Source organism: Rhinolophus ferrumequinum, chromosome 9, assembly GCF_004115265.2.
Source record: "Rhinolophus ferrumequinum isolate MPI-CBG mRhiFer1 chromosome 9, mRhiFer1_v1.p, whole genome shotgun sequence".
Taxonomy (NCBI): domain Eukaryota; kingdom Metazoa; phylum Chordata; class Mammalia; order Chiroptera; family Rhinolophidae; genus Rhinolophus; species Rhinolophus ferrumequinum.
The window spans coordinates 16672896-16698631 of NC_046292.1; the positions used below are offsets into that span (position 1 = coordinate 16672896).

At 42.6% G+C, this 25736-nt stretch overlaps 1 protein-coding gene across 2 annotated transcripts in view; it reads left to right on the forward strand.

Moving 5' to 3' along the window:
- The first annotated feature begins 1008 nt into the window (after positions 1-1008).
- The window catches only part of NIPAL3 (NIPA like domain containing 3), a 44108-nt gene continuing 19380 nt past the window's right edge, over positions 1009-25736 (forward strand). Inside the window, exons 1-5 of one of the 2 annotated variants that reach the window (XM_033114331.1) lie at positions 1009-1135; positions 4197-4545; positions 18143-18211; positions 19807-19978; positions 22530-22589. In XM_033114331.1, coding sequence (XP_032970222.1) covers positions 4453-4545; positions 18143-18211; positions 19807-19978; positions 22530-22589 — 394 coding nt within the window. In that variant the 5' untranslated portion in view covers positions 1009-1135; positions 4197-4452. Of the gene's footprint in view, positions 1136-4135; positions 4546-18142; positions 18212-19806; positions 19979-22529; positions 22590-25736 lie in introns of both variants that reach the window. The other variant, XM_033114332.1, reaches the window with a different exon arrangement.

The window sequence follows — 25736 nt, forward strand, 5'->3', positions numbered from 1 at the left end:
GGCTTATCTAGGCGACCCCTCAAAAATCTTGTGATAGACTACAAGCCTTAGAAGTTTGCTCACCCAGAATACTACTTCAAGAAATAAATCTAAGAGAACAATCATCCGAGCCCTGTTTTTATACTAGCAAAAGAAAAAAGATTGAGAGGGACAACTATTATACTTAAGGGCAACCATGTAATGTTCCATGAGCCAATCTTTACACGCTTCAGAGCGACCACAGTCATCTATCTTGTCACTTCCCTGCTTAGAACCTTCCTACGGATCCCCTTTAAATTTAGGATGAAATCCAAACATCTTAATATAAGCTGTTCCTGGCCCGTGCCTCTAATGGCAGGCAGCTCCTACCACCCACGCCCCGGGAAATTCTCGCACCAGTCACGCTGTCCTTTGGGCAGTTCTGCAATATGCCAAACTCGGTCTGCTCTCAGGTGTTCCCTCTGAGCTCTCTGCTTCGGGGTCTGAACCACAGTTGGCTTTGTTACGGGAGGACAAGCAAGGCGGTATATATATATATATATATATATATATATATATATATATATATATATATATATATATCCAAAATTTTGGGGGGAGCCGCGTCTTGAAGGATGTGTAGGATTTGAATACGTAGTAAAAAAGTGGGGTGAGGAACCAGCAGGAGCAAAGTCCGGGAGATAGCTCTAAGAATAAGGAGTGAGGACACCCGACAGGCTGCCCAATTGTCGGGCAGGTGGAGGTGAGCAGTCACCTGAGCGCTCCAGGACAGCCGGAGACTGGGAGCGGGGTGTGTTCCATCGTCCTTCCTGTGGCCGCTAGAGGGGACCCTATCCAGGTGAGCGCAAAACTCCTGCGAGTTGCCGCCTTCCCGTCTCTTCCCCCTACGCTTCAATCAAGCTTTGCGGCGCAGCCGATACCCGAAGGTGTCCCGCCCACCCCCTCCTTGCAGCCATTCGCCTGCGTGAAGAGCCCGGCAGTTTTTGACTGGCAGGCGGCCGGGCAAATCAAATCGCGGTCTTTGAAAGCAAAACACTGCAGGACTCAGACAGCACTGAGTTGGGGAATTAAGGAGGCTGTGCCTCCGGGTTGAGCGAAGAGTCGAAGTCCTTTCTCAGAAACCTCTGATAGGTGGGCCTTAGAGGAAACGACGCCGGTAAGTAGTGATTAAGACTGAGGGAGGGGGAACTTGAATTCAGCCTTGTTTCAGGAAAAGCGAATGCATCTGTAATCATCTAATACCCTTTTTGCTGTTACCAGCCTTGTCAGTTTGGGTCTCGCTGCCTCAGGATATTTTTTCCATTTTTGCGTCGAGGGTGAGAGGATGGGCGGGGGGCACGGTTTTGCCTTAATAAAAGCGATGCTAGGCTTTAACAAATCAGGAAGTGAAATGGATCAACTTTGCCCAAATTATTTCTCTACACGCCAGCTCGGGCTTCCTTGCAGATGGAGTTAGCAGGTGGAATGAGAGAGGAAGCATTCTTGATCTACGCTGCCTGCTGGAAGTTGTAGTTTTCAGGTCCAGGGGAGCGGACTGAAGAGTGTAACCCTTTAGTGAGCCAAACCCCAGGAAAGGAAAAGCACTTGGCCTCTAACTGGCACTCACCAGCCAGAACTGAATCGTCAGGTGGTAGGAAAAGGCGTGGTTTATGTATTTTTTCAGATGGAGTCAAATTCTAATACAGACCCTACTCTTAGCAGCCATGAGCTATGATTCTCTCATCTGTGAAACCTGCTCTGTGGGTTGGTGAAATTATTTATTGCCATCAGAGGGACAGGGTGGAGGGGAAGCAAGCATCTAATGAATTCTTTCACTGGTGGCTGTGAGGGCCCCAAAATTAAGGGGTGGCTGGCAACATAGGGTTGGTTACTTGCCTCTTGGGCATATGTTAGTCCTGGCAAGGTGCTTTGAAGTCAGGAAAACAGAGTCACTAGGCAAAGAATGTATGCCATATAAGGGAGGACAACTTGTAAAATGTTCTTCCAGGGCTTTTAGTCCGAACTGCTACCCAGCTGAGAGAGAGCCTTTAATTTTTGTAGACAATGCCTCACAGGCCTGGCTGTTCCTGAGACAGAGAGGGAAGCTGCTTTTTAAAAGCGAATTAAATGACTGCAACAACCACCACCACAAACAAAAGCAAAAACAAATCCACCTGGGCAAACCAGCTGGTCTAAAGGAAGTTAACAGGCCTGGATTCCCATCACCCCCTTGAAATGTCCCCATGGCCTGTTTGCTTTCTCTGACATCCTGTGGGTGGGGCTGGGTATATCTGCTGTATCTTTGGAGTTGCTGTTGATTAGGCCTGAGTGAGCCATTCCATTCTTGACTGCATCAGGTGCTTGACAAGCCTGCCTTTTGTCACAGAGTAGGTATGTATGGAGGGGACCGTGCCAGGTTCTGGGCTAGATCTGGGGAGAGAGCAACCAAATGGGATTCAGCAAACATCTTCCCAGAGTTTGTGTTCCAGTGCCCCTTCAGTTCCAGGTTGAAAGCCTGCAAGGGTCTCACAGAGGTAGAGAGAGAGCTCTGCGCCGCTCTTCCTCCCTAAGATTATTGTATTACACGGATACGTAAATTTAACCCTTTAAACTTAATACGTAATGCTTTTCACACACACATACAAGTGAAGTGATGAATAATTATGCTTTTCACAAGTTTACAGACATTCATAGGGCTTTATCGTCAGGCTGGTCTGGTTATGGGATGTGAGTTATAAAGTTGTCTGACGAGTGTACCTCGTATACATACACTGAAGTATAACTTCATCTGGAGGCAGCAGGAATTATTTAATTTTGAGGCCCTTTGATAAAGTGAGGCCTGAGCCAAATGGTCTTCGTGGCTGCCCCTGTACTAAGCCCTGCTTCTGGGGTCTCCTCGATGCTGGACACAGCGTTAGCCCTATGACATATGACTGTGCTATTTACACCAGGCACCAGTATTCCTGGGCCTAGAGCTAGATAACAGAGGAAACTGGAAGCTGCAAGAAAGATAGGAGGCAGCTCTTGGAAGCCTTGAAGCATGGCAGAGACTGTGTCTGTTTGGCACATAGTAAGCACTCGATAAATATTTGTTGCATGGATGCATGAGATGAAGAAAGGAATATTCATGGCTAAATTAAATAATTCAACTGATCCGAATAAAATTAATACTAATAGCAGCTAGCATTCATTGGCCTTTCACTGTGCATGCACTTTATATTCGTGATTTCAGCAAATTTTCACCATAACCCTGTGGAGTAGGAATGTTATTATCTGTATTTTACAGCAGAGGAAACTGGCTAAAAAGTTAAATGACTTGCCCAAGGTAAAACCAGTAGCACATGACAGATCAAAATCAATTTAAAGTATTTTTATATTAAAACAAACATAGACTTTGCAGTAGAATCCAAATTTGTATTTTTTTCAAATTAGGTTGGTGCAAAAGTAATTGCGGTTTTTGCAATTATTTTTAACCTTTTAAACGACAATTACTTTTGCACCAACTTAATAAATATAAAAAGACTTCAAAGAAACCCTTAGCATTTGAAGTAGGGTGGTTAGGCCATGCCTCCCAGAACACAAGGGGCATACTTTCTCTTCTTTATTTGGTAGAAAAATTTGAGACACATTGAAAATATAAGTCTAATGAAGTTAACAGGAATTACCATCATTGCTGGTTTTACTCGAGGTCATATTATTACCCCCACTTGACAGATGAGGCAACTGAGTCTCCCAGAGGAGAAGTGATCTGGTCAAATAGGTTTCCCACTTCCCAGTCCAATGTGACCTTGCTGACTCTCGGTAGCAGCCCAACTCTTCCATCTTCCGTGGAGATTACTTATCTCCTCATTCTTTTCTAAGGCAGAACTCAGTTAGTTCCCTTTTCGTGGCAGTAGGTTTTGGGTTTTGGTTGTTTTTTTTTGTTTTTGTTTTTGTTTTTGAGTCATAGAAAAGCAGACAGTATGCTACTATATAGAGGAGCCTAGGGAAAAGATAGAACTTAAATTAGATATGATGGGAGGAAGAAAGCAGAGGGGGAGAGGAAAAGGCCAAGGAAAAAGATTTTAAAGTAGGTGAGCTTTTATTAAGAGGGGGCCAAAGGCATGATAGAATTCTTTTTTAATGGCCTCACTGCTCATGACAGTTTGTGTTTTGTCTAATGGTATTCTCTTCTCAGGTAACAGAGCTGGGCTCCATATTTCATTGTACATTCATTTTTAATGTTCCCACTGCCTTAGAGCACTGCAAAAATCAGGAAACGCATTCCTGGCTGTCTGCTTGGGAGAGACATAGAAATTGGCACTTCTCTGGGTGAAGATGAGGAAAAGGCTGTAAATCAGCCAAAAGAGCCTTGAAGTACTCTTTTGGCGTGAGACAGCGATGCTGATGGAAGGAGGTGAACACCACAGGGGAAGATGGCTACCAGCTTCGGTCTCGTGTAGCAGCAGCTCCAGCTTCTGAGCCAGGCCCTCCGGGATGTGCCACTAGACCACCATGGACGGAGCCCACAGCGCAGCCCTGCAGCTGAAGCAGCTCCTGCCCACAAGTAGCGCCGACGCCGTGAGCGAAGCGTCCTTCTCCTACAAGGCAAGAGCTTTTGTGTTTGGTTTTGGAATTTTGTATTTTTCTCACAAGACAGTAACACAGTATACCGTCAGCTAACAGATGTGTCCAGGGTCCACACGCCTATCACTGGCAGAAACAGGCCGACCCTCCACGCATACAGGAGAATGTGTAATCAAAAGAACAGCAACACTCATTCAAATACATAAAAACGGGGAGGTAGAGAAATATTTTTAAAGGAATACAGTCCCACTTAGAAGATTTGATTTTTTTCCCCCCACCTACTCTATTACTTGTAGACAACTGTAGTTCAGTATATTTCCTTTCTGTCTTTTTCTGTGTGACAAATTGGGATTCAATTGTACAGAAAAATTTGTATCTTAGTTGTTTCACTTAACCTTGTTTGTGGAATATTCCCCCATGTCACTGAGTAGTGACCGAAAGCATGCTTTTTGGATGATTGCCCAACCATCTGTTGAGCTTCTGTATCAAAATTTGCTGGACAGATCCCCTGGTTGGATGTTCAGGTTATTTCTAACTTGGGTGACTGCAAATAATGCTGCAGTGAACATCCCAGAGTACGTGCTCCTTTGCTATGCTAAGAATGGACGAGGCTGGTGAGAGGCAGTCTGTCCCTAGTCAGCAAGGCCACAAATGCCAGAGCATCAGGAATGCAGAAAATAAGAAAATATCATTAATACAATTGGCCCTGTAATGAATGGATGCCAGATAGAAAAATGCAGAATCTAAGGAAACATAGAACACTCTCCCAGATGAGATTTCTAATAAGTCTCCATTTAAATCACAAATTAATTCAGTTACTTATTATAGAAATGTCTTTGTGCCAGAGCAAAGACAAATAAGTCATGGTGACCCTACTCTGCTCCTTCCTAGCTAAGTGACCTTGGACCTGTGGCTTAACCCATCAGAGCTTCTGTTATGGGTACAATGGTGGTAGGAATACCTCCCTCCACCCCTCTTCTCTCCATTGCTGTGTGGATCAATGAAATAGTACCCCGCCCAGTCTACGCATGCTGGAGGTGCTTGATTCAGAAATGCCTCTGTGGTTACAAAGAGTGGTTAAGGCACACAGAGCAAAGGAAATGTAGTTAACTCTGCCTGGGGTTAGGGGAAAAATTTTAAGGGGAAGCTGACTCCTTCCTCCTTGATTTTGTTAAGGCTATTTTGGTTGGCAAGTAATAGAAATCCATTTCAGAAAAACTAAGGCAAAAGGGGAAATTATTATAAGGCTACAGGGTAGCTTATGGAACCCAAGGGCAGAAAGGGCAGTAGGGCTTGGAAGGTGCTAGAACTCTTACATCCACCTTCAAAAGAGGGAAGATCTGATTGGCTCTGCTTGGATCAGGTGTCTATATTGGCCCAATCAGTGGTGGCCAGAGGGGTGGGGGTCACCCAGCAAACATGGTTTCTGGGGGCTCCACCACTGTGGGCAGCTCTCAGAGAAAAGTGGTTAAGTGGGCTGGGCAAGCTGCTCTCAAATTGTCTCTTACCTTTGGAGCAAGGAAAACGTTGAGACCCCAATTCAAACTTAATCAGTGGGATGAAATTAGGGGCAAGCAGTTTGTCCTGAGTTGCAGCCCTGTCCTCTGAACTATTAATACCCAACAGGAAGTGGATTACGGTTATTGGGGGAGGGTGGTCTGTGAAAGAGAGGCCAACAGGCTGAGCTGCCTAGGAGGCAGCATGGCAGCAGGTCTCTGACCCTGGAGGCTTTGCCTCAGCCCAGAAGAGTCAGGCTTCCATTTCTTCTTCTTAGCAAATAGGCATTTCAACTGAGCACATATATATATACATACACACATATATACATACATATATATAATATATATGTAGAAGAAATATATATATATATATATATATATATATATATATATATATATATATATATATAATCTCCAGGCTTGTGCTGGGTGAGGTGGGAGCTATATAGATAAGTGAGATATCACTTCCCTGAAGTTGCTTACAGTCTATGAGTGAGGTGGAGGAAGCTGTTTCCACGAGGAACTACCCCTCAGGACAGAATTTGGTGCAAAAATAGAGACACAGCAAGGTTTTAAGAGCATGGCCTTTAGAATCAGAGAGACCTGGCTTCAAATCCCAGCCCGATCACTTTCTATCATTATAACTTGGGGAAAGCCATGTAACTCCTCTCTAGGTGAGTTTTAAATCCATCCTATAGGGTGGTTATGAGGCTGACCTGAATTTACAAGAGGAAACTGAAGCTCCTGCACCATCCCATTTCTGCCTGTGGAAAATCCTACCCATCCTTCCAGCTCCCACTCAGGTGTCACCCTTTCCATGAAGGCTTTGTCAGTCCTCCTGGCAGGAAACGATAGGTCTTTTATCCACATTTCCATAGCCATTTCGCAATTACTATAGTAATCATCATAATGATAATTGCAGCTAACATTTGTTGAGTATTCACTGTATGACAGGGACTGTGCTAATCCTCACAAAAGCCCCCTAAAATAGGTACTGTTATAATCCCATTTTACATAGGAGGAAACTGGCACAGAGAGACTAATTAACTTGCCTGAGGTCACACAGTAAATGCAGTAAAGCTAGGATTCCAATGCCGTCTGTACACTGTCATGGCCCTTGGTTTTATCCACCACTCCCTGCTGCCTACATTATGCAAGATACTCGGGGAGGCCCCTTCTCTCCCTAACATTGGTTATTAAGTGTTAAAATGGCAATTGTGGGGAAGGTAATGCCTCACCTGCTGAAGAAGGTAAGGTCAGGAGCTGGCCTGAAATGAGGTTACAGGTATAACAGCGTGGTTAGTTGGACTGCTGTATCTCTTGTATGTGAATGTGAGTAACGCTCAGAGCAAGCCAAAACAGTTATACTTAACAGTTAACAGTTTTAAATCCAAGGGATTATGGGAGGTAAGTTGAAATAACAAGTGATGACTGGTCTTGTCACCATGGGATTTAAATAAAGGCTCTTGTTGGCAGATGTAAAGCAGACCTTGGAACAGGAGATCTGAGCTAAAGTTTCACTTGGATTGCAATATCCAAGGAAGGTTTGCTGCCACTGTGACCTTTGGCTGCTTTTCTGGGGACAGTTTCTTTTCTTTCAGAAGTGTCACTGGTACAAGATCAATTCCTGGATCAGGGAACATCAGAGCCAGAAGGGTCCTTAGAGTTGTTGCTATAGTAATGACAATAATAAAAGCGGAAATTATAAATAATAATAGTAACGTAACAGCTAGAATTGTTTGAGTATTTATGTGCCAGGTAACATTGCCACGTGTGCCTTATTTCATACAACCTGACAATCCTGTGAGGGTTTATAATCAACTCCATCATTTTTTCAGAGAGGGAGCTGAGATTCTGAGAGTTAGGGGAGTTTCCCTGAAGTCACACAGCAGGAAGTGGCAGGGGCAGGATCTCAGCCCAGGTCTGCTGGTCTTCAAAGTCCACACAAGGACGCTGAAGCAGAGAGAGAAGTGACTTTGGATTTGCTGTCCCCTCCCCATGATATTTGGGTCCCTGGAAGCCATGGCTAGAAGCTGCTGAGTCTGAAATCCTGCTGCCTGCATGTAGTTTTGCCCTTACTTCCCTCGCCACTAACACTCCCATTCGGAGTCTGCACTATGTACAGTGACCGAAAGTCCTGGTTTGTGCCCTAAGTCCATGTGTATATTAATAGAGCCCCTTTCATTCTCAAAATGTCCCAATTTAGACTATATATGTCCTAAATGTAAGGTTCCTGATAGGTGGGAGGCCTCACTACTTTCTCACCTATATTAGGAACCAAAGTATTGGGGAGATCTGTATTCAGGTCTGGTCCTGCCACTTGCTCACTGTGACTTTGGCAGAGTCTCGGGCTTTCTCAGGGAACTGATGTATTTGCCTTCAAAATGAGTGTGGCCCTTCCTCCGCTCCGCCCCTCCCTTCGGCCTCAATTGAAATCCGATTAGGCATTGCCTTAGAAGAATCCTCTCCCTCTGGCGTGGCAGGTGAAGGAAATCAAGAACCAGAGATGTCGCAGGTGGAGATGGTGGTGAGGCCACAACGGGACCTGCCCATCAATGGGAACACTGTTTCTTTCAGTCTGCATCTTTCCTTAAGGGACAGAGTCACTGATTCTGAGCTCAACTCCCTGTGTGTACACTTATGAACACTGAACACGTTAAATAACTTCCCTGAAAACACCTGGGGTGTTTCCTTAGCAATAAGAGGAGCGTAGTAAGTTGGGAAAGTAAAGTACCAATGGTGTCCACAGGTGGAAGCTGCCCGGGCCCTGCCCTTCACTTCCTTCCCTTCTTACAGAGCTGGACACCGCCGTTTTACAGTTTTCATGCTCTGAGATTTGGAAGAGGAACTTAATGTCAGGAGTCCAGCTGGCTGTCGCCTCAACTGTAAATTGCCCTGCGCCAGACACTGCTAACAAGTGTGTTCAACTGCGCAACCCCTAGACCGGAGGCAACTTCTTTGCTTGACTTTAAATGCTTGTCGAATTGAACCAATCACCACTTCACAAGGGTTTGGGGCATAATTAGTGTTGCTGAAGCCCTTTGAAATGCTTGGATGAAAGGGCATTAGTTACATTGCGCTGTTACTAACCCTGTCTGTAGCCGGTGGTTATGTGAGATTAACAAGCTTGTGGACATGGCTTTTTAAAGAAACCTCAGCTGCCTGTGTCATTAGTGGGAAGGTAGCACTTACAAGGTGGGGTTGTTTTTTTTCCTAATTTATTTCGGCGCTGCGGTCTGGGGTAGTTATTGCCGGGAGACTGGAAGTCAGACCTCCAGCTCTCCTCTCATCCTCACTTTGGGCAAATTATTTCACTTCTCTGAGCCTTACTTTGTTCGTCTGTAAACTCCTTCCAACTTCTGTGCTAAAAAGAGGAATCATCGCAGTACCCACTTCAGAGGGTTGTCATGTGACCCACGGGAGACGATGCATAAAAAGGGCCCAGTGCCAGGCCTGGTCTACAAATGCTCCCTAAACATCAGCCTTTATTTTCATAACAACCTTTTTTTTGGTATGTTTTTGCTGCTTAGATTGGTTTATCGTTGTGAGGTTTACAGTTTTCATTTCTAGGTTTCACTCCTCCTCACCCCTGACTTGTCTGTGTGGTGACACAGCAGCTTGTTTTCTTTCATCTCTTCCCTGCCACTTGGCGAGTTGTTACCACCACATTCTCAGGCAGCCTGATGGATTTAGTCAGTATCTCCTCGGAGGACAGTTTGGTCTCTCCGGGTAAAATACTACATAGCGGCTGCCGGCTATAGGTTGAACCATATGAAACTGCCGCTTTTGTCGGTCAAAAATCATTGAATATTGGCAATTTCGTATGGTTCTGTTACAGGAAAAGAGGGTTCTTAGCTTCACATAGGAAATAATTCAAACGTGAGCTGATACGGAATTTAAAGTAAAAGTAAATTTATTTAGCAGAGAGTAAGAAAACAAAAGCCACTCCGTAGAGTCTCTAATCGCAGGTGGAAAAAAGACTCCCTCGATCCCCTGGGCTAGGGTTTATATGTATGTGTTTTCTGCTTCCATGGAAAATTCACTGGTATGGAGGGAAAGAAGGATAGAAGAACATGGTGAGTTTATCTTTAACTTCAGTAAGATGCAAGAAGATAGGGGCAGGTCTGTCTTTAACTCTTGTGAAACACAACCTTTGTTTTCTTTCCGTGGGCTTCACTGCAGGGAGGGTCCTAATGGAATCTCTAGTTTGCTCTGTGTGCTTGATTAAACGTCTGTCTGATCTCTGTCTTGGAGCAGGTAGGCAGCAGGCTGCGAATCCGACTTCTAGTTCCTTCCCTGTAAATAGTCCTCATGCCCCTTCCCCATATTAGTTCCCCCTAATACTAAGTGCTTTCTCCAAATTATCTCAGGAAGTTCGTGCAGCAGCCCTGAGAGAAGGGCGCTGTCATCCCAACCAGCTGAGGAGAAAGGCACCGCCGGGCCACCGACCTTAAACCTGCCGCTGTGTAGCTCCCATGTGTCCTCTGAACAGCCCTTGCTCAGGTCTCAGGTTTCTGCACAACTCCTGGAAGCTGGTTCCAGCTCTCCTCTGTCCCCCATAAAGGTAATAGAGCAGCTTGGAGGTGTTGGAGCTGGAACCAGAGTCCTTTTGGTCTCCTAGGCAATTCCTGTAGAATAGCTAGCTGCCCGATAACGCTTTTTAACATTTCCTCCTCATCATTGGCATAGGTAAACTGAGTTACTCGTGTGGCCAGGTATTTGCTTCCTGTGAGGTCGAGGTCTTTGCTTTGTATCCTTAAGAGCCACATTTAATGAAGGACTTCCTTTGAGGTCCTCAAACTTCACCTAAAGAAACACTATTTTCTCACACATTCTTTCAGTTAGCATCTAAAACTTAAAACTTTCCATTACAAGCTTAAATATTTACAAAGTATGTCATTCCTGATATATCTAAATATCGAGATAGATAGTTAGATGTATGTATTTTTTTAATTAAATTTATTGGGGTGACAATGGTTAGTAAAATTACATAGGTTTCAAATGTGCATTTCTATAATACGTCATCTATATATCACATTGTGTGCTCACCACCAGTCAGTTCTTTTTCTATCACGATATATTTGACCCCCTTTACCCTCTACTAACATCCCGCCATCCCCCTTACCCTCTGGTAACCATTACACTGTTGTCTGTCTATGAGTTTTTTTTTCTTTGTTTGTTTGTCTTGTTCCTGAGTGAAGTCATATGGTTCTCGACTTTTCCTGTCTGACTTATTTTGCTTAGCATAATAATCTCAAGATCCATCCATGTTGTCACAAATGGCAGTATTTCATCTTTACTTATGGCAGAGTAGTTTGCCATTGTGTTTATGTACTACATCTACTTTATCCAATCATCTATCGAAGGACACTTGTTTCCATGTCATGGCCACCATAAATAATGCTGCAGTGAGCATCGGAGTACGTATATCTTTACGGATAAATATTTTCAGATTTTTTAGGTAGATACTCAGGAGAGGGATTGCTGGGTCGTATAGTAATTCTGTTCTTAATTTTTTAAGGAATCTCCATACTGTTTTCCATAACAGCTGCACCAGTCTGCATTCCCACCAACAGTGTATGAGGATTCCTTTTTCTCCACAGCCTCTCCAACACTTGTTATTTTTTGTCTTGTTGACGACAGCCATTCTAACAGGTGTGAGGTGATATCTCATTGTGGTTTTGATTTGTATTTCTCTAATAGCTAGTGAGGTTGAGCATCTTTTCATATATCTGTTGGCTGTCTGTATGTCTTGTTGGGAGAAGTGTCTGATCAGGTCCTCTGCACTGATATATATTTTTAAAAACTCTTACAAATGCTTAACTGAGGCTCGTGAATATATATGAATATATAGACCACTTGATACCTACCATCAGCCTTCTGAAAAAAAGCTTTACTTTAACAGTTGGAAATTTTACATCATTCCTTTTTTTTCTCCCTGAATTTGTATTTCTCTTGTTTCTCTACAGAATTGTATCCCAAATTTGTGTCTATTTTTTAACACTTAAAAATTTTATGGACACCTATGATACTTCTCTACAAAAAAGAATGGAGAGTATATAATCAAATTTTATTTTAAAAAGTTCTTTTGCTATAAGGTTCATAAGTTTTGATTCAATCCAGAAGGTTTTTTTAATGGATACAATTGATTAATGCAATATAAAGTTTTACAACAATTATTAAGTAAAAAATAACATTGTATTAGGAATGACTATTTGAATAAGAATGGGACTTTTTTTCAATACTCAAGATAAATATTACTGATTGCTAGAATGAGAATTTAGCATCAATTCTGTCGCAAATTTTTGGTTTTTTTATAGCTGGAAGTGCTGAGAACCTGTTCACATAGGTACCTGGAGTGGAAGGAGTGGTGTTACATAGTATCACTGAATTCTTTCAACTCCTTCCAAATATGTGCTAAAAATCACATAGTAATAAACTTTTTTTTTATTGACTTTAAGCTAACAATATGAGTAGGGCTTCCTTTATTTTTGCTCAAAGCAAAATATTAGACTTAATTTACAACAGGATTTGTTTTGTTTTCACAATTTCTGCGAAGTTTACCAAAAAAGTATTACCATTTATGTTGGTCGGTTTTTTCACTTAAGGCACATTGAGTAAACCTGATATATCCAGAAGGAGTTGGGGAAATTGAAATATTGTTAATTTTACTGTATTATAGTGTATATATTTTCATTGTAGAATGTAATGCAAATATTTACTATAAATATTTGTACATATACCACAATTTATAAATTTAATTTTATAAATTTAATTATAAACATTTTATCATTTGATTATATTTTTGTCAAAACAGAGCTGTAGATATAACCTAATTAACTAAGCGAGTCCTTATTGTACAAACATCTGTCAAATCAGCCTCTGATTTCAGAATAACATAACAAGGGCCAAAGTGTCCCATCTGTTGTCATTTCTTAACAGGAATGTGCACGAGAGAGGGAAAGAAGTAATTCCCAGAATGGGTATTTATCACTAAAGAAACCTCCTGGGAAACCAGAATTTCAAAATTCCCCTTAGTTTCTTGATGGTTTTACAACTTGGGTCAATGTACTAGAGTAAGTCTCCATGAAGACAGGACAAGCCTTTCTTTGACAAAGTGAGAGAGAGCTATTGTGAAAGGTAAGAAAGGGGAAATACGGTAAACTAGAGCAGTGAGCATAGAAGGAAATGAGGATATGATGATGGAATCCCTTCAAACTGTCAGTTGCAGTAAACCCTTTGTAGAAGAAAGTCTCTGAGGCCCCCATTGTGAAGGATGTGGCCTTTAGACCTTGCCACCCTGCTTTCTCTTTCAGAAACAGTCCTAATGATGCCACGCAGAGCCTCCCTATTATCTCCAAGCCCAACTGCAAACCTTTTGTGATAGAGACATCCCCTCCCAATCTGGTCGCCTCTTAAGCCTACTCCCTGTATGCTCTGGTTTCCCTCCATCGTCCGTGGACTCCTGCCCCAGCTCCATAGAAGCCCATCGGTCCTCAGGCTCTCATATACACAACCCCTCTTACCTCCCAGTTCCTCTGAGCGCAGTTCCCCCCAGTCTTACCCCTCCGTATCACCTTCTTTCCATGCGTCAAAGGCACCATGTTTGTTCCCACCTTGGGAGCATCCCATGGTCTGTAGAATGGCTTTCTTCACTCCACCCCCACCATGCTAGGTCTTCAGGTCTCTCTTCTGAAACCATTCCTCACAGACATCTTCCGTGACCTCCTTCTGCCAATCCTAGGTCTGCCCACACACTCCATCAGGCCCCTTTGCTTCTCTTCGGTAGCTCTAACTGTAGTGTGATTAAAGCAGCGGTTGTTTAATATACACTACCTGAGCACAAGGCCAGAGCATGGCACATTTACAGTCAGTGCATGGCACATACTAGGCACTGAATGAATAAATAAATATCCAGAATTCTTCCCTCCCCTTTATTTCCATTGCGTTCATACCCACCTCCAGTACGAGTATATTGTAATATTTTAAGTATCTGTTTTCTGTCCTAGCCTGGGAGCCACTGGGTCAAGAACCAATCCCCCAGCCCCTGATAGGAGGTGCTGTTTATTGACCCAGTGTCAGGCACTGTTCTAGACTTTATATATTACATAGTTTGACATGATAGTTAAGAGCAGGGGCTCTAATGTCAGACTACCTGTGTCCCAGTCCTGCCTCGGCCACTTACCTTCTACCTCTTATCCTCTGTTCCTCAGTCTCCTTACTGTAAAGATAGAGAATAGTATCTACCTTTGTAGGGGTGTTGTTAGGATTAAATAAGTCAATATATATAAAGTATTAGGTTGGTGCAAAAGGAATTGCGGTTTTTGCAGTTATTTTTAACCTTTTAAACTGCAATTACTTTTGCACCAGCCTAATATATAGAATAGTAATGGGCACATAGTAAGTGCTCAATAAATGTTGTTTTTTGTCATCATTTCTAATTTATACAAGCCTGATCTGTCAGTTTACAAAAGCTGAGCTCTCTAGGAGATCACCTCCCACTAGCACATGGCTAGCACATAGAAGTTTCTCATAAATATTGAACCTATCGTTGGCTGATGGATGTTTCTAACTATGATAGCTAATATTTACTGAAGTCTCTGAGAAGTCCTATGGTAAAGAAATCTGTTTCCCTGGGGCCAGCAACTGTGCTTCATTATTTCCATGGGATTATCTCATTTCATTCTTGCATCTACTGTGAGAGGGAGTACTCTTACTAACTACATTTGATAGTTGAGAAAACAGATGCTCAGAAATATACTGAAGTCATGCTGTCAGGGTTATGGAGGCTGAATTGAAGCTAAAGTCTACCTGCCTCCAGAGCCTGACCTCTGAATAACCACCGTCCCAATTCACTTGTGCTGGAGCACTTCCTTAGGAGCCATGGTATCCTTCCAAAGTTTCCAAGAAATCCTGTCCCTTACAGGTTGCCATCTGAAGTCCTCTTCAGTTCACAGGTGTTAGTTGAGTGTGTTGGATGTGCTCAGCCTCAAGCTGGGTGCCATTTGGAAGTTGGAAGAGGAGGCCAGGCATCCAAAGAGAACTCAGGCTGGAAGTCTAAGAGCCTGGATTTTAGTTACAGCTCTCCCATTGATTTTAGTTACAGCTCTTCCACTGCCTTTGCCATATGACATTCAGCCAAGTAGTTCAGACCTTGCCCAGAATGAATTCCTCCTTTGAAATTCCACCACTTTATCAGCACTTCTCTCAAATGACATATATCACATTCTTCCTTTATTGTCATTTGTCTATGCTCAGACTACCGTATGTCCTTGAAAATAAGACCTACCTGGATCATCAGCTCTAATGCGTCTTTTGGAGCAAAAATTAATATAAGACCCGGCCTTATTTTACTATAAAACCCAGTTTTATATAAGGTCATATAATATAAGACCGGGTCTTACATTAATTTTTGCTCCAAAAGATGCATTGGAGCTGATGATCCGGCTAGGTCTTATTTTCAGGGAAACATGGTAAGCCATTTATTCAGGAAACATCAATTAAGTATTTTCTATTGTTCAGCAAAGACAAGAGAGATATGGAGAACCCAACTGAATATCATTTTTAAATGAAAGGAATGCAGAATGCTGCCCACCCATACTAGGTGATTATGTTTTAAAAGATAATAAAGAAATTTGTGACGATAATAGCATAAGGGGAAGGAAGGGAGATGGAGCTATACAGAAGCAAAGTTTTGTATACTACTAAAATTAAATTTGTATTAATCCAAACTAGATTGTTATAAATTAAGGTGGTAATTGTGATCCATAGCACAATCACTAAGAAAATAACTAAAAAATAGAGTAAAAGAAATGACAAGGGAATTAAAATGGTACACTAGAAAATATATCTATTTAACACAAAAGAAGGCAGTAATGGACAAACTAAGGAACAAAAGGGGACATAAGACTTAGAAAATAAATAGCAAAATGGCAGAAGTCCTTCCTATTAGTAATTATATTAAATGTAAATGAATCAAACTCTCCAATTAAAAGGGAGAAATTGGCAGAATAGATTGTTTAAAAACATGATCCAGGTATATGCTATTTACAAGAGACTCACTTTAGATTCAAAGACAAAAACAGGTTGAAAGTGAAACAATGGGAAAAGATATTCCATGCAAACAGTAACCAAAAGAGAGCTGGAATGGCTATACTAACATCAGACAAGATAGGCTTTAAGACAAAAAAGGTTATAAGAGACAAAGAAGGACATTATATAATGGTAAAAGAGTCAATCCATCAAAAGATATAAAAATTATAAAATATATGCACCTAACAGCCCCAAAATACATGAATCAGAATAGAAAGAAAAAAATGGATCAGCAGTAATAGTTGGAGATTTCAAAACCCCACTTTCAGTAATGGATAGAACAAGTTGCAGAAGATCAGAAGGAAATGGAAGACTTACACAACGCTATAAGCCAACTAGACCTAACAGAAATCTACAGAACATCTCACCCAACAATATTAAAATAACCATTCTTCTCAAGTGCACATGGAACATTCTCTGGGATAGAGCATATGGTTAGGCTACAAAACAAATGTCAATAAATTTAAAAGATTGAAATCATACAAAATATCATCTATGGCCACAATGGAATGAAATGAGAATAACAAGGAAATTCACAACAATAAAGTGGGAAATTCACCAATATGTGGAAATTAAACAACAGACTCCTAAATAACCAATGAATCAGTGAAGATATCTCAAGGGAAATTAGAAAATACCTGGACAAGCTCATCCTAAAGTTCATAAAAAATGCAAGGCAGTAGCCTGAGTAGCCAAAACAATCTTGGGGAAAAAACGAAGTTGGAGGATTTCAACTTCTTGATTTCAAAAATCACTACAAAGCCACAAATGTAATCAAAACAATGTGGTACTGACATAAGGATAGACATACAAATCAGTACGGAGTCCAGACATAAACCTATACATCTATGATTGACCTATACATCTAAGTCCATTGATTTTTGACAAGATTCCTAAAACCAGTCAATGGGGACGAATAGTCTTTTCAACAAATGATGCTGTAACAACTGGGTGACCATATGTAAAAGAATGAAGTTGGATTCTTTCCTCACATTATGTACAAGAATTAACTTAAAATCGATGAAAGGCCTAAATGTAAGAGCTAAAACTAGAAAACTCTTAAAGGAAACATAGCTATAAATTTTTCTTCTTTCTTTTTTCTTTCTTTCTAGTATCCAATAATAGAGAAACAATGATGTAAAAGATGACACATCCAAACGAGTTGACATTTATTAAAAATGATGAACTAAATATGCCTGATGGGAATTTGTGTATAATATCTTAAGTTTAAAAAAAAGGTTATAAAACAGATTCTAATCTTATTTTTATAAAACAAATTAACATTGCCATTTATATCTAAATTTATGGATAGAAAAAAAATTTATAAGAACAACAAGAACCTAAAGTTTGCAGTAATTATCTCTGGGTTTTAGAATTACAGGTAGTTTTTCTATTTTGTTGTTATTATTGTTCTTTTCATTTAACTATGTTTCCTAATTATTCTACGATGAATATGTTTGGTAATCATTTTATAAGTTAAAAAAAAATTCCATGCCAAGGAATCTGAAACTTATTCTTAAGGTGATGGAAATCAAATTTTTATAAATTAAATCATTTAAAATGCCCTCAGCAATTTAGCCTGTTTTAAAAGAGTTTCATTGCAACCCCTCTGGGAACATGAAAATTCCGTTGATAAAATGGCAAATAATATCCGTGCCTGTGTTTCTTTTGTAAATTCTGATTTCTCAATGTTGCTTTTCCTGCTCGAGACCATGGCAAGTCAATACATTAAGGGGAATACCAGAGTAGATTTAGGCCTTATCAGGTCACAGTGACCTACAGACAAAGGATGGTGCTTTCTAGAAGTGTCTAATTTAGGGTGGTGGTTTGTAAATCAGCAAGGCAGCCAGATTAACTTTGGGTAGTAAAATTCCAGTAGAGAGTCTAGGGTGTGACTTTATGATGGATGTTTTTCTAGTTTTTGTGGGGGGGGGGGCGGGGGTAAGCAAACAGTTGGGTTTCAAATGTGTCCTTGGACCCTTATCTTAGACCCAGCTCATATCTGCTCCTGTGAACATTTCTTACAGGAAAACTTAATTGGAGCCCTTTTGGCGATTTTCGGGCATCTTGTGGTCAGCATTGCGCTTAACCTCCAGGTAAGTTTCAGTCACCAGCCCTGTCTGGGGCAGAGATACAGCTGATAAGCCAGGGAGTCTGGTGTAGGCCCAGCTGCCTCTTCTCTGTGGGACTTTGCCCTCCATGCTTGGGCTGGGCCTGGGACAATACACTGTGGGCAGTTCCGGAATCTCTCTTTTCCCCACTTGGTTCCCCCATCACCCCTCACCTCTGATGACAGCCCTCTCCATTATTTACAAGTCTCTGGGTGCCCTGGGGCAGATGCTGTGCCTCAAATCCCCTTGGCCCAGTCTGAGTTCACAAGCAGCTATGGGTTAGAGCAAGCTGAGAGCTTGAGGGGCTTCTCCTGAGGGCACCACGGGAACTGGTTCCACGGGCACACGGTATAACTGGGAAGGTTGGTGTGTGTATTGGATGTGGAAGTGGTTTTTGATGCCCCTGGGGGCAACCTTTGACTGGTGGGGAATAGGAGTCAGTGGATAAGGCTTCCATCCTCTGGTAGGATGGTTCTAAGGTGAGTTCACAGGGTTTCCTGGAGGGTCCCCAGTGGGACTGAGCCCCACTTGCCCAAGGTACTAACTCACCCATGAACGCACTCCCCATTTGTTCTTCTCTCTTCCCTGTCTCACTTTCCTAGTCCCTTACGCATTGTGCCTCTAGGAACCACCTCCCAAATCAACTACTTGTTCCCAAGTCCTTGTCTCAGGGAAACCCAGACTAAGACTTGACACGTGCAGCCAGAAGAATCCCGCAGCACAGCGGCTAACTCCTCTCCCCCTCCCCCAGTGGTACCCAACCTTTTGCTGCGATGAACTGCCCTCCCTCCCTGGAACGGGCACATGAATACACGTGTGTACCTGGTCCTCACATGTGGGTGTGTTTCTGAGGCGGCGTCTTCTCTTAACGACTTGTCTGGTTCATGCTCTTTCTACAGACCAGCGTCTCTGTTTCTGTATCTGCTTCTGTGTAGCCCCCGTCATGATCCTCCCCAAAAGGCAGCCTCGGCCCTCTAAGTCAACATGACTTCCTAACTTTCCTTAGTCACTGCCTCAGTTTTTATGTCGCAAGTTCCCATTTCCAGAAAAAAGAATGTTGGCTGTCCTTGAGCCAAGTATCCACCCGAGGAAGGGCAGGCTTTGCTGATACCCACAGAGCTGCCCAGCAGAGCTGCTGGCATGTCTACAGAAAGGAATGTGGGCACCGCGAACATGGGGACTCCTGGGCATTGCAGTTAGGGGAAGAAGATCAACCTGAGGCCAGGCTAAAGTGGGGGTCCTTAGACCATGGCTCACCCAGACTGCATACTGCCTGGGATGTGCATTAGAAATGCACATTTCCAGGCCTCACATCTACCCTCTGAGGCCCAGACACATGGATTATTTTTTTTCAAAGCTTCCCAGGGAATTTTTAAGGCTTCCCAGCCACGTTGAGAACTACTGTCTTAGCATAACAGTCTAGTATTTAGATCGCTACTGCTTTACTCTTCTCTAGTAAGGACCCCAAAAAGATCTGACAGGTCTTCCGAATAAAAGTGGGAGGTAGATTTAGGATACATGCATCATAACATCTTTTCCCCAAACATCTGTTCAAATCACATTCTTCCTCGGATTTCCAGAAGTACTGCCACATCCGCCTGGCAAGCTCCAAGGACCCCCGGGCATATTTCAAGACCAAGACATGGTGGCTGGGCCTGTTCCTGATGCTGCTGGGCGAGCTGGGTGTGTTTGCCTCCTACGCCTTCGCTCCGCTCTCGCTGATCGTGCCGCTCGGCGCAGTCTCTGTGATCGGTAAGACGAGTCTGCCCAAACACCCCCTGGGAATCACCTGGCTGCGTGTCAACCGTGTCGCCACCAGGATCGAAGACACTGCTTTGATAATAATAGTAGCACTTACAAAGGGCTTCATACACACCACTGCCCTGCTCTAAGCACTTTATAGGTATTAATTCTTCTAATCCTCCCTGGAAGCCTTTTGAGGGAGACACAGTTATTATTCCCATTTTACAGATGAGGAAACTGAGGCACAGAGTGGTGAACTTATTTCCTCAAATCACGCAGCTCGTGAGGAGCAGGGCTGGGATATGAACGGGGCTGTCTGTCTCCAGAATCTGTTTAAGATTCAGAAAGTTTATAAGAATTACTTTTTAGTTCTACTACAGAAGGAAGATAAACTTTAGCCCATTCATCCTAGCTCCACCAAGGTAACACAAGCTTTTATAGGGTTCAGATATCTTACACCTCTAAGAAATTCAGCTTATTCTCATATCTTTTTAACATCAACTGGTACTGTTTTTAAAACATCGTTAACTTTCTCATCTGCCATTTCTCTATGATTCCTGTAATCACTGAACCAGTGTTTCAGAACATTTGAACCAGCTAAAAGGTAAAAGGAGCATTGATGGCCATGAGGTCACAAATAAAACTGAATTAGAAAAACATTATTTTTTTTTTAAACGATGTTAGTAGATCACTGAACAATAGCTTTTTGTACATAGGAGCAGGGACAGTGAACTTGCTTTGGAATATTTCCCTCTATCTTGCTGGCAAGTACTACACTTCTTAGAAGCTCTTCCCTGCTCCTAAAGGAAAAAGTTACATTTTTGCATCTTATTCCACCTGGAATTAAGAGGGCCTCCTGTACACCCGGGATGAAATTGTATGCCCCTCCTGGGCCCAAAGCAGACATCACTAATCAATCATAGCATTCCTTCCTGCTGAGCCTTGATGGGGCCTCAGAATTCTCAGGGCTTCAGGCAGTCACTCCCAATTACCAGGAGTTGGCAAAGGACCAGAAACCTATTTGCTTTCCTTGATTCTATGATAAGACTCTTTTTTCTTGGTAAACTGGCAGCCCACAAAAGGAATGAGGTCTTCGGACATGCTGTGTTCTTTCCCACACCGTATTGTTTTTTAATATCATCTGAATGCCTTCAGTTTAGGCTAGTAGTCTGCCGTAGTCCCAACCCTTCCCCTATTGTCTTTCCCTGGCCTTCTTTCTACATTTACGTTACTGCCCAGCCCCGATAGTTGTTTAGATCTGTCTTCTGCTGATCTCTCCAAAGGGCTCTCAGCACTTTATTCACAATGAGGAATAGATGACTGAGTCACCAAGTGCTTTAAATATTAGTCTCTGAATTTTAATAAGAATCTAATCATCAAATTGTTAAAAACCAGAGGCTGAATTATAATGATAGGACTTCAGGTATCAGCCACTGGAAATTAAGAGGTTCTTAGAGCTTCTCAGGTCACCAAGTGAGAAATAATACCAAAAATAGTAATCACCACTGTTTAGTGAATACTTACTACTTAACAGTCACTGTTCTAGGTACTTGAATTATAGTCCAGTTATTGACCATTTACTGTGTGACAAATCATTTACATATATTATTTATTTGCCCCTATTAACTCAGAGAAGTAGGTGTTTTCAGTGGTGTGCTGATAAACCAACTCTCAGAAAGTGAGAGACGAAGACAAAAAAGAGGAAGAAGAGGTGGAGGGAGGGAGAGAAGAAGGTAAAGGACAGAAAAGTGAGAAAGAAGAAAAAGAGGACCTGCTAGGTAATGTTTTTGATTTATATGGTGTTAGCACCATGTAAACTCAACATTGTGGCTGAAGTCAAGCTATCAGTGGTTTCCTGAATATTTAACAAAACGCACGCTGGTGGTGCAAACTGGATCCATCACATCGTTTCATAGACTAAGAAACTGAGATCATGGTGAACTGACTTATCCCAGGACACAGCCAGAAGAGGCAGACCTGTAATAGTAATCCAAGTGTATTCACGGTGAGTGCCAGCCGCATCCTTTAGGGCAGTCATGGGAAATGTGAGGACATCTGCAAACTTGGAAGAGTCAGGGAGAGAAAAGACCCAGGGGGAAATGTCAGGGGTAGGCATGCCAGTGGAAGGAGCAAGGAGCCCTGGCCTCCCACAGTCGTGGCTTCAAGTCTAGTCTTCACTTACCAGCTGCATGATCTTGAGCGGTTTCTTCACCACTCTTAGCCTCAGCGTCTCCGGTTTTCAAATGGGAATAATAGCACCCAGCTTAAAGAGTGAACATGCCAGACATAATGTGTAGATTGCCTGTTACACAATAAGTACTCAACACACAGTGCTCCCAGCCTTGTAGGAAATCCTCAGGAAGATTCAGAGAGAAGCCTCCCTTTCCGAGGTGGAATAACCCAGAACCAGAAGGGACTGAGCTCCTGGGAGCATGAGTGAGAGGTTAGGAAGTTTCAGGTTCCAGAGTGCAGAAGAGCCAACCCAAAGGCATGGGCAAAGGGACTCCATTTGATTGATGGCAGCCTCAATTCTCTTTTCCTTGTCCTTTTTTCTTTATAGCTAGCGCCATCATAGGAATCATATTCATCAAAGAAAAATGGAAACCAAAAGACTTTCTGAGTAAGTTCGCTGATTTGAGCCCCTGTTCTCAATTTTACGCTTCTGCTTTTTTGCATTATAAACCCAGCTCACCCCAAGGTAGAGATCACCTGTTCCCCGCTCTCCTCTGTGGTTCTATATTCCACCCTCATCAGGTTCCTGAGAGCCAGCTCTTTAATCAGTGGTTCCCAAACCTGGCTACACATCAGAATCATCTGAGACTTTCTAAAATGGACTTTCATTCATTCCATTCAATCAATATTTATTGAGCATCTATTGTTGCGATTTTAGGAGGCCCAATAAAAGGCACCATCTTGCCTTAACCGAATTCTAAAGCAATGGGAAATAAACACAGAAGGAGATCAGAAGTTATGCTTTATCACGAATAAAAGCTAAAGTAGAGCAGCCAAATGAACTCTCCCCCTCTGTGCCCCAGTTCCCAACTAGACCTTGGGCCAGTCTCCCAAGGAAACATTTGGGTTTACAGAATGGAACACTTACCCAGAATGACTGCCTCACATTGTGTGAGGCAAAAAACGAAGGAAAAAGAACAAAGCCTCAGTGTATAAATTCTTTTGGGGAATTGGCTCCACTCATGGAGAAATGCAGATCAATGAGGCAAGAGGTGGACGTGTCGGTCCATTGGAGGTCCGTCCACATGGAAACCTGAAGAGTGGGGAAAAGGTGTTCCCCCGAGACACCTACTTAGTGCCACACTCTGTATCAGATTTCAGGGATATAACAGTAGGACAGATGGGGTACCTGCTGTCATGGAGATTCCAGTCAAATGTGTGTGTTTTGTGGTGGGAGGCATACAATGAACAAGTGAACAAATATAATTCTAGATCTTAGTGAGTGCTTCTGAAAAACTAGAACTATTCTTAGTGGGACTTTGGGGGCGTGGGAATACTTGACCTTGACTGGTCAGGATTAGACTGTCTAAAGAGGTGATTTTTGAGCCCCAACCTAAATGATACAGAGACACCATGCCAAGGTCTGTGGTCAGAGTGTTACACGTAGAGGGAGCAGCAGGTGCAAAGGCCCGGAGGCAGGAATAAGCTTGGTGTGTCCAGTATCAGTAAGGCCAATGTAGCTGCAGGGTGATGAGTAAAGACGGAAGGAGGACATGGGAGCAAGGAGACAGGACTGGATGATGTAGGGCCTTATAAGCCAGGCTAAGGAGTAAAGAAGTGACATGATGGTGACACAGGCTCTATCCCTAGCGATTTTGAATCTGGGGCCTGGATATTTGCATTCTTACAAACCTCCCCAGGGTGAAGTATATTTGTCTGCAACTTGCTTTGAAATATATCAAAAATAAGATGGTTTGATGAATGGATGAAGGGGTGAAGAGAACAGATAGCTATGTGATAAAACAAGTATGTATGATGTTCATTTAGAATCTAGGTGGTGGGACTATGGGTGCTTACTATACAACGCTTTCAACTTTTCTGTGTGTCTGAAAAGTTCTTAAAACAAAATGTCAGGGAAAAGATGCTCCCAAGCTGTTGCAAAAACACAGCCAGGTTTGGGAACTACTGTTCTGAATCTTTGGTGTAGAATAAAAGCAAGATAGGGGCAGGAGGCTGAAAAAGAAAAGAATCTTACACTGAAAAGACAGCAGCACGACTGCTTAGCAAACAAATAACGACAAGGCCAGAAGACTCATTGTGATTTGCAGTAGTCTTGATTTGTGTGTGTGTCGGGGGGGGGGGAGGGCGGGGGGGTGGTCAGCCAGGGGGCAGAGTGGCTGGGCTTGTTCTGCTTTGTCCCTTCCAGGGTCACTCTAGGTAGTGCTGGAATAAGAGACATGCTAGTCCAGGCAGTGCCCTACGTGAATTGGAAAAAGTTGGCCCCTCTGGGCACCTGTAGTGCTGTGGACACATGCCTGGTGAGCTGAGCATGGGCTGGATTTTAGTCTTCCACTCCCCTTCAGCTCGGTGCCCTTGTGCAGTGAGCAACCTGCTCAGCTGTACATGACTGCCCTGCCTCAAATTCCATTAAGTTCAGCAAACATTCACGCAGTGCTAGAGCTGTGCTGGACACCGCAGGCATGGAGATGAGGAAGACCTATCCCTGCCTGAAGAAAACTTAAGACAACAGACTTGTGTATCTTAGCACAGAACTTACTGTGTTGAGTTGAATCCTGGTTCACTCATTCACTGAACGATTGAACAACCTGTTTTTGAGCACCTTATGAGGCCGAGAATTAAAATAAAAGACATTGAATGAGGTATCATATTTTCTGGAGATAGTGGAATGAAATCCGTATAGTTAGTTCTATGCCAGAAAAATCCATAGGCCTGTGGTCACCATATGTGCAGAGCTCACAGCCCTTCTCATTTTGCCTGGGTGGGCTGTCAAGAGGCTTTTCACCAATTGCACGTGGTTCAACTGGATTGTGACAGGACCCTGGGGAAAGTAAGGAGACTCCTGTCACTTACCCAGGAGCCTGGCTATTGGGCCACTAACAGTGTCTGACAGGTCTGTGGAGTAGAATATTGATAGCATTTCAACAGTTCCCTTGGAAGTAGGTTAAATAACCAGTTGGGAAAGGATGATGTAATTTTTAAAAGGCACGTGGTAGGTTCTGAATGTTTGCTTTTGAGGTTTTGTTTTATTTGCTTCTTATCTTGCCCATAAAATGATTCTCACTTTAAAATGTTCCCTATAAAATGTGTGTTAAAACCACAGTGCAACACCAGAATGGCTAAAATGAATTTTAAAAAATACTTGGTTTTACTCTCCTGCTCTACTGGTGGGAGTGTAAACTGGTACAGCCACTTTAGAAAACCAGTTGACAGTAACTACTAAGCTGAACACCTACATATCCTATGACCCAGGAATTCCACTCCTGGTTTTATACCCAATAGAAATACATAGGTACAGCAACATTACTTGTTATAACCAAAGACTGGAGACGACTGAAATGCCTGTCAAGCAGTAGAATGGATAAATTGTGTCATATTCACACAACGGCCCACTGTACAGCAGTGAGAATGAAGGAACCACCACTACGTGTACAATACACATGAATCTCACAAACGTCATCTTGTGTGAGCACAGACATGAGAGAACATACTGTACAAATCCATTTATATCAAGTAAAAGCCAAAAAAGAAATGAAAATGACAACAAAAAAACCCTAAAAAACAAACGGAAAATAGA